The sequence below is a fragment of the Mytilus galloprovincialis genome, chromosome 5 (assembly GCF_965363235.1).
Source record: "Mytilus galloprovincialis chromosome 5, xbMytGall1.hap1.1, whole genome shotgun sequence".
NCBI classification, from domain to species: Eukaryota; Metazoa; Mollusca; class Bivalvia; order Mytilida; family Mytilidae; genus Mytilus; species Mytilus galloprovincialis.
Window position 1 is genome coordinate 95516788 of NC_134842.1, and position 25455 is coordinate 95542242.

A 25455-nucleotide genomic window follows, 5' to 3' on the forward strand; every position below is an offset into this window, starting at 1 on the left:
GACAGACACATTAAGCATGCAGCAGCTTAAAAAAACGTGTATATGAGTGTTTAACCCTTCTTGTAGCATGGGAGTGCTTTGTTACAGCTCAACATATTTTAAAAAGAACAAACTAAACTGCCAGTCTCAATTTGCAAATTAGATTTTTCTTTCTGGCTGTAGCCTGAGATTAAGTTCACATGTAAATGATCTACAATCATAATCCTTGTTGCTCTTTCTGGTTGTTTTGATAATTTGTATTTGCAGTCTAATATTTAGTTTACACCTAAATGCATAAAGTAACCCTGGTGTTACTTCTTGGCTGATATTTTATTTTTTAATTTTATTTGCAGTCAAGATAAAGGTCACATATTGATATATTAAGTTTATCCTTGTATTTACTTTCTAGCTGTTTTTGCAAGTTTAATTTGCAGTCTGAGGTTAAGTTTACACCTAAACCCATTGAGTATCAATTATTCTAATTTATTTCCTACTGCTTTGACAATTTTATTTGCAGTCCCAGATTAAAGTCACATATTGATATATTAGGTTATCCTTGTACTTTCTTTCTAACTGTTTTTGCAAGTTTTATTTGGAGATTAAGTTCACATCCCAATGTGTAAAGTATCTCTTGTTTTACTTCCTGGCAGATTTTGCAAGTTTAATTTGCAGTCTTAAATTAAGTTCACATCTGAAAGTATTTAGTAGTCCTTGTTTTGCTTCTTGTGATATATTCCTGATGTTTACTCCTTCTTTACCTAGTAACAGACGCTGAAAAATAAACAAATATTTCATTATGAGGCTTCAGCCTATCCTGTGGATTCCTTATTATTCATGTTATTTGTGGGGTTCTATATTTTGGGGAATTAATAGGAAAAGGTTATCCACACAAGCAAATTTGTTGACATGTGGTATTACTAAATACCTCAAAGGTTAGCAATCACAAAAGTACATTTGTCTTTATTCATTTTAAAAATGTGTTGACCCTAGTTAAATCAATAAATATACAAACTCGCATTGTTTTTCAAGAAGTTTTTCAAGTCCTTAAGCGTAAATTGAGAATATTACCAAGGCATGACCTCAACAAATCAACAAAAGACAGTCTCCAAGGGATAAATTACAAAGCAATGTGTAAATTTATAATGTTGGTTTTCCCGTTTGAATAGTTTCACACTAGTAATTTTTGGGGCGCATTATAGTTTGCTGTTCATTGTGGGTCTAGGCTCCGTGTTGAAGACGGTACCTTGACCTATAATGGCTTACTTTTATAAATTGTGACTTGGATGGAGAGTTGTCTCATTGGCACTCATACCACATCTTCCTATATTTATCAAAACTTACAACTTCAGCCACCTTGGGAGTTTCTATGTCCATTATTATAGACAGTGTACCAGTTTCATCAACTTCCCATAATACTATTTCCTGTTAAAATAAAATCATAAATTCCTTTAGGGCTGTTCCAGAAAATACTATGTCCCCCTCCCCCGGGTAAGGCAATTTAAAAAAAATTATTTTGGTGGTTGTTTTTAAAAAAACAAAATGCAAAACAAGTGTTGTTCTAATTTATCTTATTTCTGTGGTTGTTGGGTGTTAAAAAATGTGCAGTCCTTGGGAATGTTGGGGGGACATAGTATTTTTTGGAACAGCCCTCATTGTAATTGTATTGACAGGAAAAAAATAGGTCTTTAGGGTCTCATCGGCACTCATACCACATCTTTCTATATCTCTTTAGGGTCTCATCGGCACTCATGCCACATCTTCCTAAATCTCTTTAGGGTCTCATCGGCACTCATACCACATCTTCCTAAATCTCTTTAGGGTCTCATCGGCACTCATGCCACATCTTCCTAAATCTCTTTAGGGTCTCATCGGCACTCATACCTCATCTTCCTATATCTCTTTAGGGTCTCATCGGCACTCATACCACATCTTCCCATATCTCTTTAGGGCAGACCATGCAAATCATACCATAAGACATTTTTATCATTTACACATGTTAATCATAATCAACATATTAAACATATTTAAGTAAACAAATTTTGCTTGTCCATTTAACTATGAATATATTTATTCATAAACTTTCTACAGAAAATTTTCAATTCTATGTATTTCCATATAAATGTAATGGTGTAAATCAAGAAATTTTTAATGTGTATTTCATAATTGCAATTTTTGAAGAAGTGTGACATGTGTGAGATTGATTTACAATGTATAATGCAAACATAAAAAAAATAATTATACAATTAAAGCTTGAAGAATTTTAACATTTTTACTTTTGCGAACAGTATACTGTCACAATTTTGTGCAATAATAAAATAAACAGCTGTGCCATGAGCCCACTTTTTCAAAAAAATTAAGTTCCTGAACTCCTCAATATCATATCTTAAATTTATAAAAAAAAACTAAAGGGAGCTCACCTCAATAGATATAAGCAATTCATTAAAGTTTCATGCAAATTGGTTAAAGCATTTTTGAGTTAGTGAATGACATGTTGATGACAGACAGACTTACAATAATATTATGCCATAATATGACTTTTATTAGGCTTTTAAAAACCTTCAATCATAAGTCATGTCTGAATTTACAGTATGACATTTCTTTCTTTGATGTCAATTCAAAACAACAGCCAAATTCTATCTAATTTCATTCTGCATATGTTTACTACACTATGGACAATTGTTCAAATCTTACAATGATATCATATCAACAATTGCTCACAGTATGTTGGTTGTTTTTTAAAGTCTTTATGTCCCTCCAAACTCCCATATCCATTTTCTGGATAGGTAATTTATAGTTCCATATAGAAACACATGGAAGGTAGGTAAAAGCACTCAAATTAATAAATTGTGGGTGGCAGCAATATATACATGTATTTAGAATTTTGTAAGATTTATAAGATAAGGTATGAAGTCAGGAAGTGAAAAATTTATATTTTCCTCGTTGGGGTCTTAAAAAAGTGCTCACCACACACCAAGCCCCATACAATTCAAATATTGAACAGCCCCTACACAGATGCTGTTTCCTCTGCTAGGGTGTGTTATGTTTAAAATCTGGTTATCACTTACAGGGTGTAATTGATAAGGCATATTTTTTGGTAAATACTCCAACAATTTTTCCCATACAATCTGTTTTGCAATATCAAATGGATTCTGGTCCACCAGTACACTGCTGTGGTACATCCAATCACCAGTTTTTGCTTGTTTTACCAGATAATCCTAAAATATAATAAAACTGTATTATCTCTTTGGTAAAAGTGAGGTAAAAAAGTATATTTCATAAACCATGTAAACTAATTGCATTTTTCATTCCTCATTCATATGCTAACAAAACCTTTGAATAGACTTATTAAGAAGGGATATAGTTACTAGACTGTTGTCAGGTCATTAAAGATTGCATATTTTGGCGTTAATATTGATTCACTTATAGGGTCTTTGCACTAAACACATTTATTCAAAAACCAGTTGTTGGCATGACACGGGTTATGTTCTTCTCATATATGTTATGATGGTATGATACTAAACCCCTAACGGGAAGGATTGTGCCTGATGTTCATATGATGAAATCATAATCTTTCAGTCAGTTTAATTGAAGTCTGGAGCTGGCATGTCAGTTAACTGCTAGTAGTCTGTTGTTATTTATGTATTATTTTCATTTTGTTTATTTTCTTTGGTTACATCTTCTGACATCAGACTCGGACTTCTCTTGAACTGAATTTTAATGTGCGTATTGTTATGCGTTTACTTTTCTACATTGGCTAGAGGTATAGGGGGAGGGTTGAGATCTCACAAACATGTTTAACCCCGCCGCATTTTTGCGCCTGTCCCAAGTCAGGAGCCTCTGGCCTTTGTTAGTCTTGTATTATTTTAATTTTAGTTTCTTGTGTACAATTTGGAAATTAGTATGGCGTTCATTATCACTGAACTAGTATATATTTGTTATGGGGCCAGTTGAAGGACGCCTCCGGGTGCGGGAATTTCTCGCTACATTTAAGACCTGTTGGTGACCTTCTGCTGTTGTTTTTTTCTATGGTCCGGTTGTTGTCTCTTTGGCACATTCCCCATTTCCATTCTCAATTTTATATATAAGAAAACTATAAGGAAATACATGAAAACTATATACATATTTCAAACTTTACCTTAAATTGAAAAGGGGCTAGTCTTTTATTATATATGTAGCACCAATTTTAAGAATAATATACAACTTATGGGAAAACATTAGGTACAATTGTGTTCTGTGTGAATATGAAATGTTTTCTAAAAATGTGTGTGTTATCTTTAACTAATATATAAAAGGCCTTTAAACAAAATCAAAAGGTCATAAATAATTTATGAACAAAACACTTGTAACTAAAGCTGCATAATAATAAAATATTTTAAATTCTGAACCAGTATTTTTATACTTCACATATTTCTTCTTGGATTGGCTAAACAGATTTTGAATTTAAAGGATAAAGCTTGTAGTTTTTTTTTGTTTTTTTTTAATTCTAACATTAAATAATGCATGAACCACTATGTAAAAACACTGCAAACCAATAATAGATTATGAAAATGTATCCTTTTGCTTAGATGTTAGAACATTGGAATGCAGCAATTGTCAAATCTCTTACTAAAACTATTTCATTAAGAGAAGTGTGTATCTTTAATTTTACCTTTAACTCTTCCACCCCATCATTCTCCAATGCTGAAATCATAAACACCCTACTGAAATATGGCCAGCCCTCAACATCCCTTACTTCTTTAGCAACACTTTCAATACGCTTTATATACTCTGTATAGAGACGCTGGTTTTTGTCTTTATTTTTTTCAGGCTTTGCTGTTTTATTGTCTGAAACTATCTCATTAACTTCATTATTTTGAATGGTGACAACTTTTGTATTATCAGTGTCTTGATTAAATTGAGACATGTCAGATGTTGGATTACTGTCTATAGAACTTTGAATGTTTTCAGAAGTGTCTTTTTGGTTTTCAGCTATATCTGTTTGGTTTTTAGACATCTCCTTCTTCCTCTGTTGGAGTGAAATAACTGGTGTTTTATAACCAGAACTTTCCCATGGAAAAGCTTCCTCTTCCGTTTGGACAACTTTCTTTTTATCTTCAAGATAAGCAGATATGTCAAGGTTTCCATCAGATGCAACGACTTTGTCTTGTATTTTTTGGAAAAAGTTTTTAGCATCAAATTCTTGTTGCCTTTCCCTTTTAAGTTGTGATCCTGTTATTTGAATATTTGTTCCACCTACTACTCCTCGTGTTAACTGTCTTGTTATTGGAATCAACATAACTTTCTTTTTCATTGCATCTACCTATCCATACGAAAAACAAAATAATAATGAACAGTGACTCTAAGCACTTATTGCAATTTTGTCTACAATTAACAGAATAGAAATTTTCCTTATATTTTGGTGAAGGATCTACCTTTGATTTTTTGGCGTTAAAGAATGTTACTTAAAATTATTGTCTTAACCTTCGCCTACATCACCCTGTTCAGTCCCTTGTAATTTTTGTATAACAGCTTTTGGTGAGCTGGACTTAAAGCCACAATATATGTGATGATATTACTATAGTCTATGCTTACTTTTGTCGAATAGAGTGGTCATAGACAAGAAATAGCAAGGTCAATAGAGTATTTGATTTTCTGCATAAAAATATTGCAAAACATTAGCTGCTAAACACAATGTGAATTTTTTTTGCTTGTTCAAAATTCTTACTCACCAAAAAAGTCAATTTACAAATAAACAATTACAACATAGGTTGGTATATATAAAAAGAGGTCTTATAAAATTCTTTCCTATATTACTGTAAGAAACTTATCATCAATAAAAAAAAAATTTTTTTTTAAATAGAATGGAAATAGGGAACAACACAATATTTTGTATAATAACTTTATCAGCATTTATATAAACTTGCCCTAGCAAACACACTTGATAATCTTTCTAATTAAGCCAATATCAAGAAACAATCATTCTATTTTATGATATTTTTACAAATACACTCACCAATCTTCAATACTCTTACAGTAACTATACCTGAGCCCCAGTGCAGAGATATTAATACTTACTTTATTCAAAACAAGTATTGATGGTGTATTTTTGTGTAACTGTAAAACTTTTAAGACTTTCTGATCTAATGCATCTCTGGTCCATTTGTCAGCTGAATCAACAATAACTGCAACTATAGAAATTTTTTTACATTATCAGATTACTGTCAGAGTAGCAATGGATAACACTCATAAAATTAATGCTAAGCACACACTGGAATAAGGTACTGTAAATTCTGAAAGACAAAAAAGCGAGATTTTTTTTTTTTTGATTCACAGAAAATCAGCATACAGACATATGTATCTGTACATATAAGAATGCGAGTTCATATTATTGTGATTTTCACCCAGTCACATTATTTGCATTGATAAAAACCTCACAATAATTTTGATTCACATGATAATCTTTTATCCTATATCTTTTGAAGGTTATAACTGAAATGTATTATTTCCTAAACAAATCTAAATGCCATTGGTAGTTCAAAATAATGACAAATAAAATAGAAAGTACTTTTTCTATAAGTCAATTTTGCATGGCATCACAATATCAAATTTTAACAAAATGCTTATGAAATACCTCTTCTATTTTCATCATATAATATATTGATTTGTAAAAATAGTAAGCTTTTAACTAAAACTTTCAAACCTCTGTGAATCACAGTACATTGATACAATACAAGCTTCAGGAATTAACTGGTAAATTATGTTGTATAGAGTTGACAGAGACCAAAACATGCTCATGAGCCTATCCTACACCAGGAGTTACCGATATCCAGATATTAAGATTGATTGATTCATGTTTAATACCATCACTTTAAGCACTATGATGCTATTAGTGGCAGTCATTTTTAGTTCTCAGAGTAAGGTGTAGTGGCTTGAGAGAACCATCCACCTTAAGTACTTAGGAAAACTGACAATACTAGTCAATTAAGATAGTTTGACCACAGAGATCAATTGACCAGCAAAGCCCAACTAGAAATTAAGAAGTGGGTGAAACATTGAGCTTCAGTTGGCTCCTCATCAATGATGTATACTAGTTCAACAAAAATGCATTTCAACCTAAACTCTGAAACATCATTAACTTATAATTATGAATGAAAAAAATAAAAAAAAAAACGTTTTTAAAAGAATTACAAAGGCCAGAGGTTCCAAATGTGGTGGGGTTAAACACGTTTTGTGAGATCTTAACCCTCCCTGTATGAGTATATTTTTTATAATAGTGATGTGTGAATGCAACCATACACACATCAATCACTGTGCAAAAGAGAAGGATGTTAAAAAAAACTTGTATTGTCTGAATCTTACTCAAATCAGCTGATTGTACTCCAAGTTCAGGTCCATACACCATCTCTTTCTCTGTGTTGTGTCTGTAATTACAAAACAATAGCAACTTAATTTAAGAAAACAAACTCACTTTATCAAATTCTAAAACATGTGTACTATGCAATAGTATGTTTCCATCAGGTCACATATTTTCAATGAAAAACACAATCTTTGAGATACAAGATTGTTAATGCACGGGTATAACTTTGACTTTTGATTTAGGGCTGTTCCAGAAAAAATATATGGGAGGGTTGGAAAGCATGTTATATTAATAATACATGGGTGATGGGTATCAGAGCAACTTTTCACATGTATAATGCACTAGGATTCTCAATCACAATTATCTGGGCTGTGGGTGCTATAACAAACTGCCTTCCAACCCCACCATACATTTTTTTCTGGAATAGTCCTTAACAATAAGTATGTAAGTACAGTATTTGGTAATCAGAAAGTTGATGAGAATCAGAAAATGCATGCCATAGCAAAAGATGTTCACACAAAGCCTGATAATAATTTAAGAAAGCTCTTATTTGTAGTTCCACAAACAGACAGATATAAAACAGTATACCCAACCTCCCTTAGATTGGAAGGAAATAAAATTGACATAAAAGAATAAAACAATTAAACATAAAGATGATAGATTTGAGAAAAAGAGATTGGTGTTTAGTAAAGGAATTTATACATGCTTTTGTTTACACTGTAGAGGACAATCCATTATACATTATTATTTCATGTTCACATTTATGTCTTTCTTAGTTTTATGGGTTGGTGCCTCATCTTTTATCCAAATAACAATCATCATATTCTGTATTGCCTTTAATTTAAAAAAAAACAACTTTTCTATAATTGCTGTACCTACTTTTTCATTTTTGATGCTGTCATTAAACCAGGTGTGTCTACAAAGATCTGTAAAATGAGTGTAAACAATTGTTAGTATAATTTAAGATGTTTGGTTATGCTTTCTTCCCGCACATTTCATGGTATCTGTGGTCAGTTTAACATCAGATGGGTAAGTCATGCTAACCCCGCCACATTCTGTATCACTATGTGCCTGTCCCCTGTCAAAAACCTGTAATTAAGTGATAGTCATTTTTTCGGTGTGTAACATGATTTCATTCATTTTTTGTACACAAATCAGGCCATTATTTTTCTCGTTTGACATGTTTTACCTTATTAATTTAGGGGCTTTTAAAGCTGACTCTGCAGTATTTTTGTTTACTCTATGCATGTTGAAGGCCTTTTATAGCCTTCTATGTGGAATGGGCTTTGCTAATTGTTGAAGGGCCTATGGTGATCTATAGTTGTTAATTTCTGTGTCATTTTGTATCTTGTGGAGAGTTGTCTCATTGCCAATCATACCACATCTTCTTGTTTTTATATTAACATGTCATTGTACGTTTTTTATGTAAAGTGAGGACTTATTTGCATCCTTTTAAATTGCTAGTTTGCACCTTTAGCCATGTTAGCCATTAGTCTGATGCCCCAGACTAATAAAATGTTATTCAGAATAGTAATTTTGTTTACACACATAAGGCAAATATTTGAATATTCAGTTTGTCTTCAGACTAGTAGATGGAAAGGATTTGGTGCAGACTGCCACTAAGCAATTATATATAGAATTAAAATTTTAACCTGCACTTTTTATATCATAAAGAGAAGAAGATGTTGTTTTGTAAAACTTTGAAAAAGTAATCCTAAATGCAGTATGAAATCATCAAATAGAATTAAATAATTAAATGTACAACATACTATCTGTGTATTGTCTTCTGTTAAAACTGCATTAGTGTTTTTCCTTGTGGTGTGAACTTTACTGGACACAGATGATACCTGAAAAACAATACAGAAACCATATTAGCTAAATATATAGATATAAACTGTTGACACAGAGATATGTCTTGCCTATCAACATAAAATACAGAAAACCATGTCAGCTAAAATATACCTTACACATGGTATAGGGGGTTATTTTCACGTCTTTCATTGAATAATGTATACAAAATATTTTGGCAGTTATTATTTTGGGCAGATTCAAAACTTTTATCAATAACTTTGCATGTGCCTTTTAAATTGGCGTAATTTATTTGGGCCATTTTGTTTTATCCGTGAAAAATAAGCGAAAATTTGCACCCCACGAAAATAACCTGCTATACGGTATGTAGAGATCAAAAACAAGATCTTTTAAGAGGAAACATGCACTGATATTGTTATAGAAATTTAGACTTACGTCTTAGTATGTCAATCAAGAGTAATATACTTATATGATCATTTTTATTAACTTCAAGATTCAAGTAGTAATTACTTATTTAAGTAAATTGTAAAAAGTCTATTTTATTTTCCCTGATTAAATTATCTCCCCTTAATCTTCTCCAAAAAATTACCTCTGGTTTGCTAATCAACTTTTGATTCCACTTAAACCTTTTATCTCATTAACTAAGCAAAGAAACCCATTGCACACAGTTTTTAAGTAACTGCACAAGGCCTTACAAATGTGTTCCCTGGAGGCCTGTAAATGAGCAGCATTTTGATATAACAGGCAAATGAAATTTACATTTTCATTGAAATTACACTTTTATGAATAGTAACTACAACCATAATTAGTGACAGACGATTAAACACTCTATAAGAGTAATTATATATATATTGTAGTCAAGAGAAATCTAAGAGTAGAAGAAAAAAAGACTTTTTTACTTGTTTAAGGAGGTAGATCTAGGTTAAGGGAAATAACTCTTAAAATCATCAGTACGTTTGTGTCAACCATTTTCAAAAATATATTCTAAGCTTCTAGGTTACATAGATTATTTTCAATCTGTTTCAGGTAAATGCTTAAAATACATTGATGAACTTGACTTTTACAAACGCTTAACTGATTTAAAGAGTTATCTCCCTGAACCAAGGTCTACCTCCTTAAGTAAAAAAAATCTAAATATCTAAGGGATATAACTCTACCTCCAAAATAATTTACCTGTACATGTACCAGTATATAAAATAAACTTGTATAAGTATAACCCCTGACTGGATGTTATACCGGTAATTAGAATAGGAGAATTCAAATCAGTGATTATGAATTTGACAGATAATGCCTCTTTATATATCAATGTGTATTAATATTGTGAATTCTTACTTTCCATCCCATAAGCCTGTTGACAAGGGTGGATTTCCCTGCATTAGGTATACCAATAACAGCAAGTTTCAGAACTCTGGCATCTAAAGGCTGATCAGGATTTCTCCTCAAGTTTTCATAGTGTGCCTCTGTAAAAAATATAAAATTCATATTGTTCGTGTCAACACATAGTAAACCATTCTTCTTTAAAAAAAATATAATTATGTTTATGTGTATGTCAGTCAAGGGTAATACTTAAACAATATATAATGCCCTTTCAAGTACTAGTAGGAATTTCATTTTCTTGATCTACTAACGTTAATGATGTTTTTGTAGGAGAGATAAATCTTCTCAATAAATTTGTAATGATTTCTATTCGCTTTTGTGAAAGTTATTGGAAAAAACATCGATAAAAAAATTAGCTTGTTTAAAAATTGAAATAGTAGAATCCATCATGTGTTTGTTTTACTTTTTGTTAGTATATATTTTCAATGTTTATAGTTTACATTATACTAGCTAAATACATACAATTTCTATTTGTAATCACATGATGGTAAATAGAATTATCCTGATTTAGGATAATTTCTCACAATTTGATTGGCTGATATTATCCTAATAAATTTCAGTACAATTTTTTATTACGTCAATAGGAATTATCTCCCTTATTTATCACGTCAATTGGGATTATCTCCCTTATACCATTGACCTAATAAAAAAATAAAAAAAATAAATGGCTTCATAGTCCTAATATTTTAATTTTTTACAGTTTTAGATTAAATATCTAAAACATATTTCGTTGATATTGTCCTTATATTGAATTTAAATATAATAATATGTAATATAACAAAATCAGGATAAATTCGTTACACAGTGTTTAATTGTCCTAATACGGAATTTATCGGTTCAATAAAATTCATATCGGGTTTGGCTTCGCCTCACCCGATATGAATTTTATTGACCCGATAAATTCTCGTATTAGGACAATTACACACTGTGTAACTAATAATATTATAACAATGCTACCTCTTTAATCATACCCCTGTTCTTATTTTTATACTTTGTGTATAATGTTCATGCGATGATGTACATAATTCATACTTGGTGTTTTTTCAATAGTCTTTTCATCCATGATGTCATCAAAGCTATCTCCATCATTGTTAGCTACACTGTTGGACTGGTCTGGTGCTGCTGATGATATCTGACATTTCTGTATAAAGTATGAAATCCTACACCAAGTTGGTGCTACAATGTAAAGAAAGTATTCTATGAATATACCAGGGGATCAAATCTACACACATGGAAAAATTCTCCTATATTTTAAGTGGTACAAGGGTAACTTTTTCATGCCCTGTTGGTTAGAACAGGGTCAATATTTTATGCCCTGCTTGTGAGAACTGGGTCTTTTTTTAAACACAGTATAGTCGTGTCACATGTTTTCCTATGTCATATGTTTTTGTTTCAACCACATTTTGTCGAATTCAACTGTACATGTACAGACGTACAAATGTACATTGTGGCGTCTTTTTCAGTTTCTATAGTTGGAACAACAACAGCACTACAAGGTGACAAATGCATGACATATTCAAAGTCGCTTTTAACAGTCAGGGGACTTATTTAAATGCGTGATTTTCTAAATCACTGATTTAAGTAACATTATTTCCATACAGATTGGAAGTAAGAGTTGTCTTTCTTTAATAATCACCTATTTAAGTAGTACAAATTAATCACTAGAAGAAGTGATTGAATTTTATTATAGCTTTAAATATAGAATACTAATGATCCAGAGACTAATTATGTTTCTAAACTTATCAGAACCAACATCTGTGTTGTCTAGGATGACCAGGTCATTTCAGGTGATGACCTTGTACTGAATCTAGGATAATGACATAAAAATCACTTCTTTAAGTACATTTTTTATCATACCTCAATTTCCTTCCCAAAAATCACTTATTTAAGTATCATTATTTTAATAACCCCCACTAATTTCAACACCCCCGAACAGTGAAATTTTTATCGCGAACAGTAAAATTTTATTACATAATCTGAAAGATGAAACCTTGAACTTTACAGGAAAAATACTCCCACTGCTGGGAAAAATCTGTTAAGAATTAGTATGAGTTTATTATGTAAAGCCATTATTATAGCATTTTTTCAACTAAAATAGAATTTGCAGATAAATGATAGCATCAAAGGCATAAACCTTGCTATATTAAAGAAGCAAAAAGTTCATTTTTTCCAATTTTATTAATGAAAAGATATTATTAAAACCTGTGTGTTTAAAATTTTGGTAAAACTACAAAATCACAATTTGTGACAAAACTTCAATTTTGCTACTCAAATAAGTGATTTAAAAATCACTTATTTCAGTAAGTCCCCTAACTGTTTAAAGACGTAAGAACGAATTAAATTAAACTTACTTGTTCAGCCATTCTTATTTAATGTTAAAAATACAAATCACTAGAACAGTTATTGAGAAAAATTCTGAGGGGTTACACGACAAATCAAAGCACCAAAGGGTGCTATATGCAGTTAATCAAAAACTCAAAAACCGAAAGGCATACTTGGCCAAGTTCAGATGAATATAGTGTAAAGAATTAGTCAAAATATTTATCTCAGGCATTGTTCTCAGCTTTTTCTAAAGTATCAAATAACATGAATAATGCTTGTACAGTAATGTTTATGTTATGCAATCCTACCACTTTCAAAAGTTATTTCCAATTTATATTTAGAAAGATTCAATGTCTGAGATTATACACATACACTGTCCTATGTTAGGGGAGATTTTTGTGCCAGTTAAGATGTTTAAGCCGCCACATTCTGTATGCACCTGTCCATAGTGAGGACCCACTAATGTGGTGATTGTTGCTGTATATCATATTTATTTTTCATAATGGGTTTGTGCTTTTTTTTTAAATTTTAGTTTCTTGTGTATACTTCTGATTTTAGTGTACATGTATGTCCAAGTTATTGTAAATGCTCTTTTGTTCCGACGTTGGAAAGTTCCGGGTGGAAAGAACTCACTAGCCGAAAAGTTCCAGAGGAATTTATTATTATGTGTTACTTTGTTCTTTCTCTTTAAGGTGGTACCTAACACTACAGGGAGATAACTCTGTAAAGTCGGCTTAACGTTTTAATTACGTTGTGTTGTAAAAGGAATATTAAGCTTCTAAATGATCAAAATTGGTGTTTGTCAAATTGCTATATAACCAGTGTAATTTTTCTGACAAAACGGTTGGTTAAAATGTTTTAAAATTTTTATACTTTTGTTAAAGTGTCAAAGTAAATACTTTGACAAAATTTTATGAAAATTAAACGAGCCAAATTAATTTTAGTGAAAGTGTTGGGTACCACCTTAACGTCTCAAATTATAACTGAATTAAAATATCTTGATTACGGTTTAACTGTCTTCTATTACTAATATTATAATAAAAAGAACACATTTATTTAAACTTTAAATAACTTTAATAGTAGGAGTTAAGAAAAACTTGTTTCTAAATTCAACTTGTTGAAAACATATAAATAAACGTTTCTCGAGCCTCGTTAGTCGTTACCTTTTAACCGTATCATGCGGTTTCTTTTCACATTATTTTCATGGGGAAATCATTTACCAGCATAAAGTTGCTGAAGGAACCGCATAGAATTGATTCAAGAACACTTAACGAGTGTTTAAATGTGAAAAATTATAAAAAGAAACATTATAACAAAACAGTCGTATTTTTCTGTACCGGAAATCGAAAAGTCCTTGTAAATCAAAAACAATTACGGTGGGATACGCGTCACAGATTCGGACTTAATATTTTACAGAATATGCGACTTTGGAAGTTAAATAATGCTGTCCTTTAGAAAACAGTTGTTAAAGTTTTAATCTCAATATTTATTGAAGCACATTGAGCTAAATCAAAGCACGTGTAGCATTATGTTACATTGTATTTAACACCAAAGCGAAACAATCTTAAAATGACCTTGACATCGACCAATCAGAAAACTACAATAACAACAACTTTATTTGACAAGCATGAAGGAGGTCATTTGCGAGATAACGGAATAAATTAATATTAACAAGAATACAATGAGCATACATTTAAGATTACTGAATTAAGATGATTTAAATAATCTCAATCATTTCAGACAAAAAACGAATAAAATGATTAACAATAAAATACCTATGTATCATCACAGAATCCTCCCAATTTAAAAGCTACGTAAATTTCGTCTTCTATGTAATTTGAAATTGCCGCCAACTTATATTAGCTGATTAATAGACTACTGACGTATGTAATACGTATCGATGACAAACAATATTCCTACGACTTTTGCCATTTGGGAAATGTAAACGATTCATCTTTATAGATTTACGGCGATCAAATATTTCATACAATTGTTCTTTGACATCTTAACCAACAGCACAGGGAATAATAAACTATAGAAGGATTTCTATCGAGCACTACTTCCTATGTGCAACTTCAAAACTTTTGGGAAAATCGACGACCATTTAACGTTTTTATGGTAATATTTTTTATATTCCAGAATAAAAAGTATGAAAAAAGTGTCCAATTAGTTATAAATAACATGATAGCCAGCCAGATAATAAAAGTGGCACATATTTCAGCATGTATTGGGTAGAACATAAATCTAGGGTGCTCGCATAAAGCAGCTTAACTGCTTAAAAATGCATGAAGTATAGCTATATTTTCTGCCTGTTGGACTTTGGATCTTCAAGACATGTGACTGTCATGTGGTTTTTTGGTTATTTTTATTACAAACCAGTGAATTAAATTATCATGGTTCTTGTACATGCTATATATGTTATGTAAAATGGTTGTTCAAAATCCATTTATTCAATATTCTATTGACAACTTTTTTTATACATCCTTGATACAGAAAGATCATTTAATCCCAAATTTTGAAAACTGCATTTTATTTTTTTTTTAAATAGTGTTCTTGTAACAACCAAGTGCCAATCTGAAATAAATCACAATGTTACAATTTTCAGCACAAGGAAACACCAACCAAACTATTTACTACTTTTTTTTTAGTACTGAAAAGTATTAAAAAAACTTTTTTTATGATTCAGGCGATCACCAGAACCTTGGCTGTAGAAAATGCTCATTTCCGATTAGTTATCTCCTGTCCGTGTACTGATCCAATTTCAAATTCATACGAAAACAAATGACAGCGTTTTTTTTACATTAGAAAATTGCAAAGTAATCGGAAACAATAAAAAAATTGAAATAAGCCTGACAAAAAATCTAGAAACCTAAAAACATTCGAAAGAACATATGCATGCTTTTAAAATTTTAGTAAATACCTGAATAAAAACTCAACAGTGAAAACCATGAGCAGTGAAAATTGTTATTACAATGTACAAATGTAGTATGAAAACACATCCCACGAGGATATTTGTCTTGAAAAGGATCGCTGAATAACTGTTTAATATGGGGACGAAGTCCCTTATTACAGTTGAAAAATCAATAAAAAAAAAATCAGTAAAATTTCCCTTACTTTTTTTGGTCACTTTTTTCAATTTCCGCATTTGCACAGAATGCAGAAATCTACTTCCTTCTTCTGGTCCCGTTGTCATGAGACTTTGAATAGTCTAGTAAAATATAGGAACTCAAGGAACACAATACCAATTTCATTTTTAATAATTCTTTGTCTTTGACTGTTTTGATATGAAGTCAGGGGACTTACTGAAATAAGTGATTTTTAAATCACTTATTTGAGCGGAGCGTCTTTTTACCACAGAACACCACAGAATACCACAGAATACCACAGAACACTAAAAATATACCACAGAACACATATAATATACCATAGAACACTCAAAATATACCACAGAACATAAAAACAAACAAAAAAACAACTAAAATATGCAACATACCATTAAAATAACTTAAATAATCCATGAACTAATGTTAATTAGACGGGAAATCTATACTTCATCACCGATCGCAAACCGCATATCGCTAAACAGCGCATTTTTTTTTAATTTTGTTTTTTGTTTTATTGTATTAATTGTGACCTTAATATATTATGTCAGTTATTAATGCAACAAATCATATTGAATTAAAGTTTAAATATCAAATATATCTACATTGAACACACCAAACAGGAAAGGAAAGTCTATAACATGACAACTCCGCAAACCACCAAATATATATATTATATATTTTATTCATTTCTTTCTTCTTCTTATATAAAATAGTTTTACTAAAAATAAGACAAGAGACAAATATCAAAATCTAACCGACGGAAAGAGATCGAGGACTTTGACTGATTACTTATTATGAATAAAAATATTCTATTTGAAATGCATAAAGTTCCTTTAGCACGATTTTAATCAATTATCATGCAATATCTTTGAATGGGTTTCCTTTTGACATACTTATATAATTTTATAAATTTTTTTTTTAATAATGCTTGTAAAACAGAAGCCTATGTTATGGTCATTATTAAGAGTAATTAAACAAACACAACCCACTTTATAATGAGGTCTATGTCAAAATTTAAAAAGAACGGATGGCTTCTATAATTCAACCACGCTGTCAAAAGAAATGGAAATTTAAAAGAAGTCCTACATAACTTTTTGTTTTTTTAACGATGTCTCAAGAGAAGTCATTTCACATTTTTGTTCTGTTAGCGACATCTCAAATCTTGTGTTAGACAATGGAAACGTGAAACCATAAAGTACTGGAATCACAATTTCTTCCTGTAAATGTTATTGGATCATCTTTTACTTCCGACGAAAATAAGTGGACAATATTTTATTTCCTGTTAATATTATTGGTCAAATTTACGATTGGCTCCAAAATTTAAAGATATTGACCAAAGGGTATATATTGATAGAACAAGAAAAAAAGTTTTGTCACAAATTGTGATTTTGTAGTTTTACCAAAATTTTAAATACATAGGTTTAAAAAATATCTTTTCGTTAGTAAAATTGAAAAAAATGAATTTTTGCTTCTTTTAAGTATCAAGGTTTATGCCTTTGATGCTATCATTAGGCTGCAAACTCTATTTTAGTTGAAAAAAAATGCTATAATATAAATAATGGCTTTACATAATGAACTGATACTTTATTAAAAGATTTTTCCCAGCAGTGGGAGCATTTTTCCTGTAAAGTTCAAGGTTTCATCTTTCAGATTATGTAATAAAATTCTACTGTTGCGATAAAAATTTCACTGTTCGGGGGTGTTGAAATTAGTGGGGGTTATTAAAATAATGATTCTTAAAGAAGTGATTTTTGGGAAGGAAATTGAGGTATGACTATGATACTTAAAGAAGTGATTTTTATGTCATTATCCTAGATTCAGTACAAGGTCATCACCTGAACTGACCTGGTCATCCTAGACAACACAGATGTTGGTTCTGATAAGTTTAGAAACAAAAAGAATAGTATGATTTGGCAAATGCTGTCGGCAGAGTTATACCTAAAAGGATAGTCAGTAACCCACCCAGGGGATAACACACAATTGATTATGATTTATATGTTTACCTAATGAATAATTAGAACTTTTATATGACAACTGAACGCCAAATCGTCTCCACATGGGCGCAGACATCTTGGAAATAGATGTGGTTTCGGCCCTAATATCTTTTCGCCACCACAACAGTTTCTTCACTTTATCTGATTGCCGAATAAGAAACAAGTAAATTTTAATCTTTTAGTATATATTTATTTGGTCTTGAATGTATGTCAGCTGAGCCCATCATAAAAGTTGGAAACCACTGAGCCTATATATGTTTTGCAATGAATAAATGTGAAGAATGATTATAATCAAGTTCATCAAGTTCTCTTCTTCTTCTTTAGTTACGGAATACCAAACTTTTTGAGGATTACTGTCCGGCGCATGCCTGTATGAGGTCGTTTTAAGTTCATTTTTTTAAAACTTTTATTTATTTATGAAATTTACAATTTTTAAAATTTCAATTTTTACATTTTTTATATAAGTGTTTATAACTATAAGATAAAAACAATAAGCACATTCAGTTTAGATGAGAGTATGTTTTAAGGAGCCCCCCATGAGTGAGTGCATCCTTAAAGTTGCCTGTAGAGGTTTGGTTTGAGATATCGGGTGGTAATTTGTAAGTTAATAGTATCAAATTCCCTCCCCCCCAAAAAAAACATTAAAAAAAATAAATAGGCAGTGACTATTTTGCTGGCTCCAACAAAATAGAAAGTATGCTAATCTAATTTGCCGTCTATGATTAAAATATCATTATTTAAACCAGGAAATTGGCATATTTCTATAGCAATGTAAAAAAGAACATGTGGTATCATTGCCGAAATGAGACAACTCTCCACCCACAAAAGACCCAAAATGACACAGAAATTAACAATTATAGGTCACCATACGGCCTTCAACAATGAGCAAAACCTATACCGCATATATATATATATATATATATATATCATACAAACAAGTCTAAACAAGTGACAAACCATACAATATACATGTCCACTGGATCTAAGAGTGATATAGATACAAGGTGAATGCAAATATTTATATAAGTCTGAAAATTACACCAAACAGTGTTAGAGTTAGATTTTCTACTGACAAATTTTTTGTCCGTCCCTCAGCGGGATTCGAACTCACACCTTTGATACACTACAGCACCAATCGCTTAGCCTCATATCCAGCGCTCTAGACCACTCGACCACATCCGCTATATATATCTACACACGCTTAAAAAACACGTGTCTCATGTCTATCTCTAGATTCACCTTCCGTGACAAGGTAACACTACGACTATTGAAGTTATATTTTTATATAGCGGATGTGGTCGAGTGGTCTAGAGCGCTGGATATGAGGCTAAGCGATTGGTGCTGTAGTGTATCAAAGGTGTGAGTTCGAATCCCGCTGAGGGACGGACAAAAAATTTGTCAGTAGAAAATCTAACTCTAACACTGTTTGGTGTAATTTTCAGACTTATATATATATATATATATATATATATATATATATATATAGTCATCTATAAAAGGCCCCGAAAGGACAATGTAAAACAATTCAAACGAGAAAACTAACGGCCTAATTTATGTACAAAAAAATAAACGAAAAACAAATATGCAACACATTTAAACAAACGACAATTCCACTGAAATACAGGCTCCTGACTTGGGACAGGCACATATATAGAGAATGTGGTGGGGTTAAACAAGTTAGCGGGATCCCCTCAAACATGGGACGGTGGTGTAACAGTACAACATAAGAACGAACTATAAAATTAACTTATCAGATGGATAAAAATACAAATAATACAAATTCAAGTGGACGTGGCTATTTTGAATGATGGCAGATCTTTAAGGGTTTGTTCACATTTGTATTTAATATATTGAATTTTCTGGACACTTTATACAAAAAAGTGATAAAAGATACATAACAAATACATAACAAAAAAACGCATTAAGTTTGACTTAACTATTTCTAGCTAGCAGGTCGAACAACAGGTGACTCAGTGTTATGGCGATTGCCAAATAAACGGATCACCAGATGTAACAAAATGAATCTTAATAATTAATTTAATACCAAACACAATCAACTTACCGATAAGAGATGGCATACCGCAAATATGAGGTGCAAAAATTGGAACACCATATCCGTATTTCTACAATAAATGTATCTTCAGGGATGTTAGGAATCGAAACGGTATTTGGAAGGCCATGTAATTTACCTAAATTTAAAATAGACTCTTGAATTTTGAAAGATTCAAATAGAATGAATGATCATATTAACCCAAATTCAAATACAATACAAGCCCAGTAAAAAAACACCCAAAGAAGTCTAAATTGAAAACAACGTTCAAACCTTAATTTGGTTTGTTCTTAAAATGTCCGCGACGATCAGAGATTTCAAAAATCCGTTACACAAAATAACCTGATATATGTACATGTAGATATTATACTTCGGTCTCTAGAGATGACAAAACTAACACTATGCCTATATTTGGAACTATCACGTACAAACACACGGCATTGGATATCAGATATTTACAAATGAAAAATAGTCGGCTGCATTGATTAATTACATATTTACGTTGAAACAGACTTGTAGAGGGCTAGGCTGGTCAGAAAAGCGACTGGGTGTTGAATGGAGTGCTGTTGCCCCAAAGAGGTCAAGGACCGCGAAATTGTAAGAGACATGGGACACTGTTACAAAACTAAAAATCAGTACATGTATATTTGTTCCGCCTAACAGAAGTTCCAGTGGAAATTTTGTTATATAAACATTGTCATAATATCTGTTCCTGTTGGAACAAATATTCTGTACTATTTATTCTGTTAGGAACATAATTTTTTATACTGTAATATTTATTCCTGTAGAAATAATATTCCAGAATATTTTTTCCTTTTGGAACTTATTTTATGAAGGAAATTCTATTCCGTAACATTCTTTCTTTTCTATTTCATCTTAGTGGAATAAGCTAGTGTCTATTCCTTTTTTCTTCGTGCATTTCTAACTTAGCTGATCTAGATGGTAAAAAGAAAAAAATATATCACTGTGACAGCAGATTGAATTCAAACAGTAAAACAAGATAAAATGTGTGTCAATATAAGATTCTCATATGAAGACGTGCTTCTTTCGCTTTGTGAATAAACCCATGCTCTAAATCCAATAACATTAGTTTGCACATGCGTATATTGACTACTGCAGAATAATGAATTTATCAAATTGGCTTGCATTTAATATATTTCATTAACTTAAAACACTTCCGAACTCCTAAGTGAGGCTCATGGTGTTACTACAAAATGTAATGCATTTATTATGACTGTATAAATGTGTTGCAACTCGAAATTGACATATATTTGACCTAGATCACTAGTAGTACTGGCTATCGCTCGGGCAAAAATAATCACGAATATAATGCCTACCCATGTTAAAACTAAAATAAAGTATAGCTTGCATAAATTATTTTTTAAACATATTATCGTTAATGCCACTTGATTAGTCTAGAATATAAACGATGTTTGAATGTATCGCTATATATATATAGATCAACAAACGATCTTCCTCAATTAAGGTCTTGATAGGGGTCTCTCATTTCTGTATTCTATCTTTTCTAGTCATTTTCTTTCTATTCTATACATTTTGTGCCCAATATTCTATATTCTTGATATTTGAGAACCTTACCCAATCCACCAGAATTCATATGAGATCTCAGGGCTGAGTTTTATTAAGAAAATAATACAATGATGAAACACATAAATTAAGGAATAGATCACAAAATACCAGTATGCATTCTGTTTATAAATGCAAATGAATGTTTACATGGTTAAACAAACAACAGGAAATCTATCAAAAATTAACCTAGACCACAAATGCAGCTGAAAAGTCGGGATTGAGAAAGCAGAAACAATCTAGTTTAAATCTACCGCGTTATTCCCTAGATTAATGAATATTATACAATTATTGACTTTGATGAGGTTGATGCAACGATTTATCAACCCCAGAGATATGGTATTCGGTGTAATTTTTCTCTTCCACTTTTTTTTTGTGTGTATTTGTTTTTTGTAAACTTTATTGAAAATTTCCACTTTATATGAAAATTAGCAACTGCAAAAGCACATGGTATAATAAGTATTAAAACAGTATCTTGAGCAAAAAATAGAAAATTAAAGAAGGATAAAAAGTCATATAATAAATCAATTGTTGACTTCTGATTTCAATTGATACAATGATATTTCAACCCAGAAACATGAACTCGTTGGTCTCGGTGAATATCACCATGTCATTGATCACATCCCTGGGGTTTATAAATAACTGTATCAACCTTATCAAAAGTCAATAACTATATATTATCAAAAATGATTTCCTATGCTTTTAGCCAATGAAAAAAAAAAAAAAACAGAAAATGTATAGTCGTATATAACGTGTTATAGATGTTGAAATCTCAAAAAATAATAGCAGAACATAAAAATCAAGGCAAACAACAAATTACAGCCTAGGGAATTGAATGAATTAATATAGTCCATGAATATAGGCATCGATATGGAAACATGTTTTAGTGACTTAAGATCTTCTGTGCATTATTCAACATACTGTAACTGGTTTAGTATCATTCCGTTTAAAGTCATTACTAGTATTGACCTGCTATATGACTGGTATTAGTAACTAGTATCATTCCAGTTAAAGACATTACTAGAATTGACCTGCTATATGACTGGTATTAGTAACTAGTATCATTCCAGTTAAAGACATTACTAGAATTGACCTGCTATATGACTGGTATTAGTAACTAGTATCATTCCATTTAAAGACAAACGACCTTTATTTTAAAGTACGGATGTCTACTATATCATCCTGAACTCCGCTCCTTGGAATTAACTTAGATTGAATCAAGATAAGTCACTTGCACAACATATATATATATGTGACATGACAAATCTAAAACATCACAAAGATTAATTGGCGATCATGGCAAGTGTTCACATAACGTCTGCAATTATTTTGTGTAAGTAGATTTTACGTTAGCATGTTAAAATGAAGATCGGCTGCGATTCACTGATGTTTGAATGAGGAACCAAGCATTTGATACCATAAAGCTTCTTATTCCTTCCTCGTGTTTGAAATGAATATTTATAGAGCAAACAAATCATTTGAACAGAAAAAAAACCCAACAAAAAACAACAAAAAAACTTAGAGACAAACATGTCTATTTTCGACAGTTCACACTTTTAATTTTTGAGAATGATGTAGATAGTTTATAATTCCCATAAAACCATGCAAGTACAAAGGTTGCAGAGAAGTTAAAAAAATAATATACATAAAGATAAAAAATGCATTAAAAATGCATAAAATTCAAAATTTCGGATGAGATAACATATAAGAGACTATATATATAGACTAATATAGTCAAATGTAAAAGCTAAAACTGTATAAAGAAATACTTTCTAAAAGTATGGTAAATAAATTATGGTTGTTAAGATATGTATATGCTGTTCGTTGTGACCCAAGGGTCCGTTTTGAAGTGTCAAAGTGACCTTTTATATTTTGTGAATTGGATGGAGAGTTGTCTCATTGGCACTCAAACTACTTCTTTTTATATCTGAGACAATATCTGAAAAAGTCGAATGTCCATGTCCCGCACTTCACCAGCAATTATTTTTTTATCCAACCATCTTTTTTGAAACTTTTAAGTTTCAGTATAAACTAAATTATATAATGCACCAACTCCTTCTAATTAAACACTCATTCTTATATTTCTTCCAATAAAATATTGTAATTTAAATGTTCAACCCCCCTAAAATCATGTTGTCTCCTGTGTTTTTTTGAGAACTAAATCATTCAAATGTATCCAAATTAATTAAACAGGCGTCCGATTCTCACATATATGATATATTATATAATAAACATGCCCCTAATTTTGCTTTTTATATTATAACTATAGCATGTAATAAAATTTTGCAAATTTTAAGAGAAAAAAAAATTGTCCAAAGGGGTGATTTCCTTCCTGTTACCACTGGATTTTTTTCCTGTGGATACGTTTACAAGACCAAGAGTTATTTTCCCATTACGTATTGTGAAGAGCATCATTTCCTGAATGCATTAGTACAAAAAAATAGTTGAAAGGCGGCTAGATTCAAGCCCATCCAAGGTAGGAATTTATAGAAAAAATACTTATTGGTGTTCTATCCTGTTACAGCCTTTTCTTACACTTTCTGAGAATATTTTTAAGTGTGCACCACAACTTTAAATGTGTTTTTATATCATCTTTTTAAAAGTTATATGTCACAGGAAATACACTTACATTTAATGTGATAAAAAGGACAAAAACTATCTCGTAATTCCTTTCTGTTACGTTCTGTCATGTTACCTGATAAAAAGTAACAGCATCACCATCATCAGTAACAGGAAGGATGTTCAAGACAATTTCACTGAAGAATCGAAAAGTTAATCTACTATATGCCAGCCATTTCATTTAATATAAGTTATCACCACCATATCAAATAAATTTAAAAATAATATACAGTATTTTGAATGAAAAATAGGTTTTTTTGCTTTTGATAACAGCAGAGAACATTGTGCAATTCTAGTATTGTAGATAGTAACAGAAAGGAATTTATTTTAGAATTTTTCATTACCTAGGCAGATTTTTCATCTTGCAAATACAGCTTCAAAGGATAAATGACATTGTTTGCTGTTATCTTCCAATTGTGACCAATCTAAAAGGATGTATTTTTTTAAACTTTAAAATAAAACAGAAAAATCCTTTCTGTTACCAACTCTGTCCTGTTACCGTTGTCCTGTTACTCAAGATTCTTTCATGTTACCGACGTATTTGACTATATTTAAGTATATTTCTAAACCTTTCGTATTGCATATGCTAAAATCAATAATTTGCATTTGATAAACTATTGCAGGATATACTACTAACCACAAATAGTGTCTTAAACTTATTCCTTATTCCCATTAGAAACTTTTTAAAATTGATTCACTTTGGTAACCGGAAAGAACTGGATTTCTTTTTTGTACCATTTTTAAAATTGCCATTGTTTCCTTATTAAACAATTGTTTGAATTACAGACAACAGTTCCTAGATCCCCAATGTGTGTTCTTCGATTTGTGCTATTAAAATACCGGGTTTAAAGATTTTTTTATTGTTTTTTTCTTATTGCCAAAAATTAGACTTTTTCAGATATTGTCTCATCTATTATATATGGTCATGGTGACAGATACGAAATCATACATTGCAATTGTATCAAAAGATAAAATATGAATACTGCGCACCACGTGCACGCAATGCTCATTTCAATAAAACACTATGCTCAGTGGGTAAACTACCTGTATGTGTTTATCTATTTTGTTATTTTAGCACTGGTAGGAGTTGTACTAAGTACATGTCCTTCTGGCGACTTGAGTTTTGGAGGAAAATGTTACTTTTTTGGAAGAGATATTGAGAATGAGAGAAGAGGACACGTAAGCGATATGACATAGAATTTATAAAATTAAACATTATGGAGGCAAATAAAGATGAGAGGGTCCTTCGTTTCTCTATTCCATATATATCATGCATATAGG

General features: G+C 31.1%; 2 protein-coding genes across 5 annotated transcripts in view; one reads left to right on the forward strand and one right to left on the reverse strand.

The window, feature by feature from the left end:
• Positions 1-290: 290 nt before the first annotated feature.
• LOC143076783 (GTPase Era, mitochondrial-like) lies at positions 291-18007 on the reverse strand. 2 transcript variants are annotated; one of them, XM_076252656.1, is made up of 11 exons: positions 17931-18007; positions 11534-11677; positions 10457-10584; positions 9085-9162; positions 8195-8241; positions 7318-7379; positions 6034-6146; positions 4628-5278; positions 3045-3194; positions 1321-1401; positions 291-750 (listed from the first exon to the last, which is right to left on the reverse strand). In XM_076252656.1, the coding sequence occupies exons 1-11, from the start codon at positions 17995-17997 to the stop codon at positions 616-618; spliced, it is 1656 nt and encodes a 551-aa protein (XP_076108771.1). In that variant the 5' UTR covers positions 17998-18007; the 3' UTR covers positions 291-615. The 2 variants fall into 2 exon arrangements, with proteins under 2 accessions (XP_076108771.1, XP_076108772.1); XM_076252657.1 differs by lacking the exon at positions 17931-18007 and adding an exon at positions 13987-14134.
• Positions 18008-22775: 4768 nt separating this feature from the next.
• LOC143076784 (low affinity immunoglobulin epsilon Fc receptor-like) overlaps positions 22776-25455 on the forward strand; it is a 33785-nt gene continuing 31105 nt past the window's right edge. For all 3 annotated transcript variants that reach the window (XR_012978787.1, XM_076252659.1, XM_076252658.1), the window contains exons 1-2: positions 22776-22888; positions 25250-25353. Coding sequence is in view for 2 of the 3 variants with exons in the window: in XM_076252659.1 (XP_076108774.1) it covers positions 22852-22888; positions 25250-25353 (141 nt within the window). In the remaining variant the exon portion in view is untranslated. The remainder of the gene's footprint in view (positions 22889-25249; positions 25354-25455) is intronic.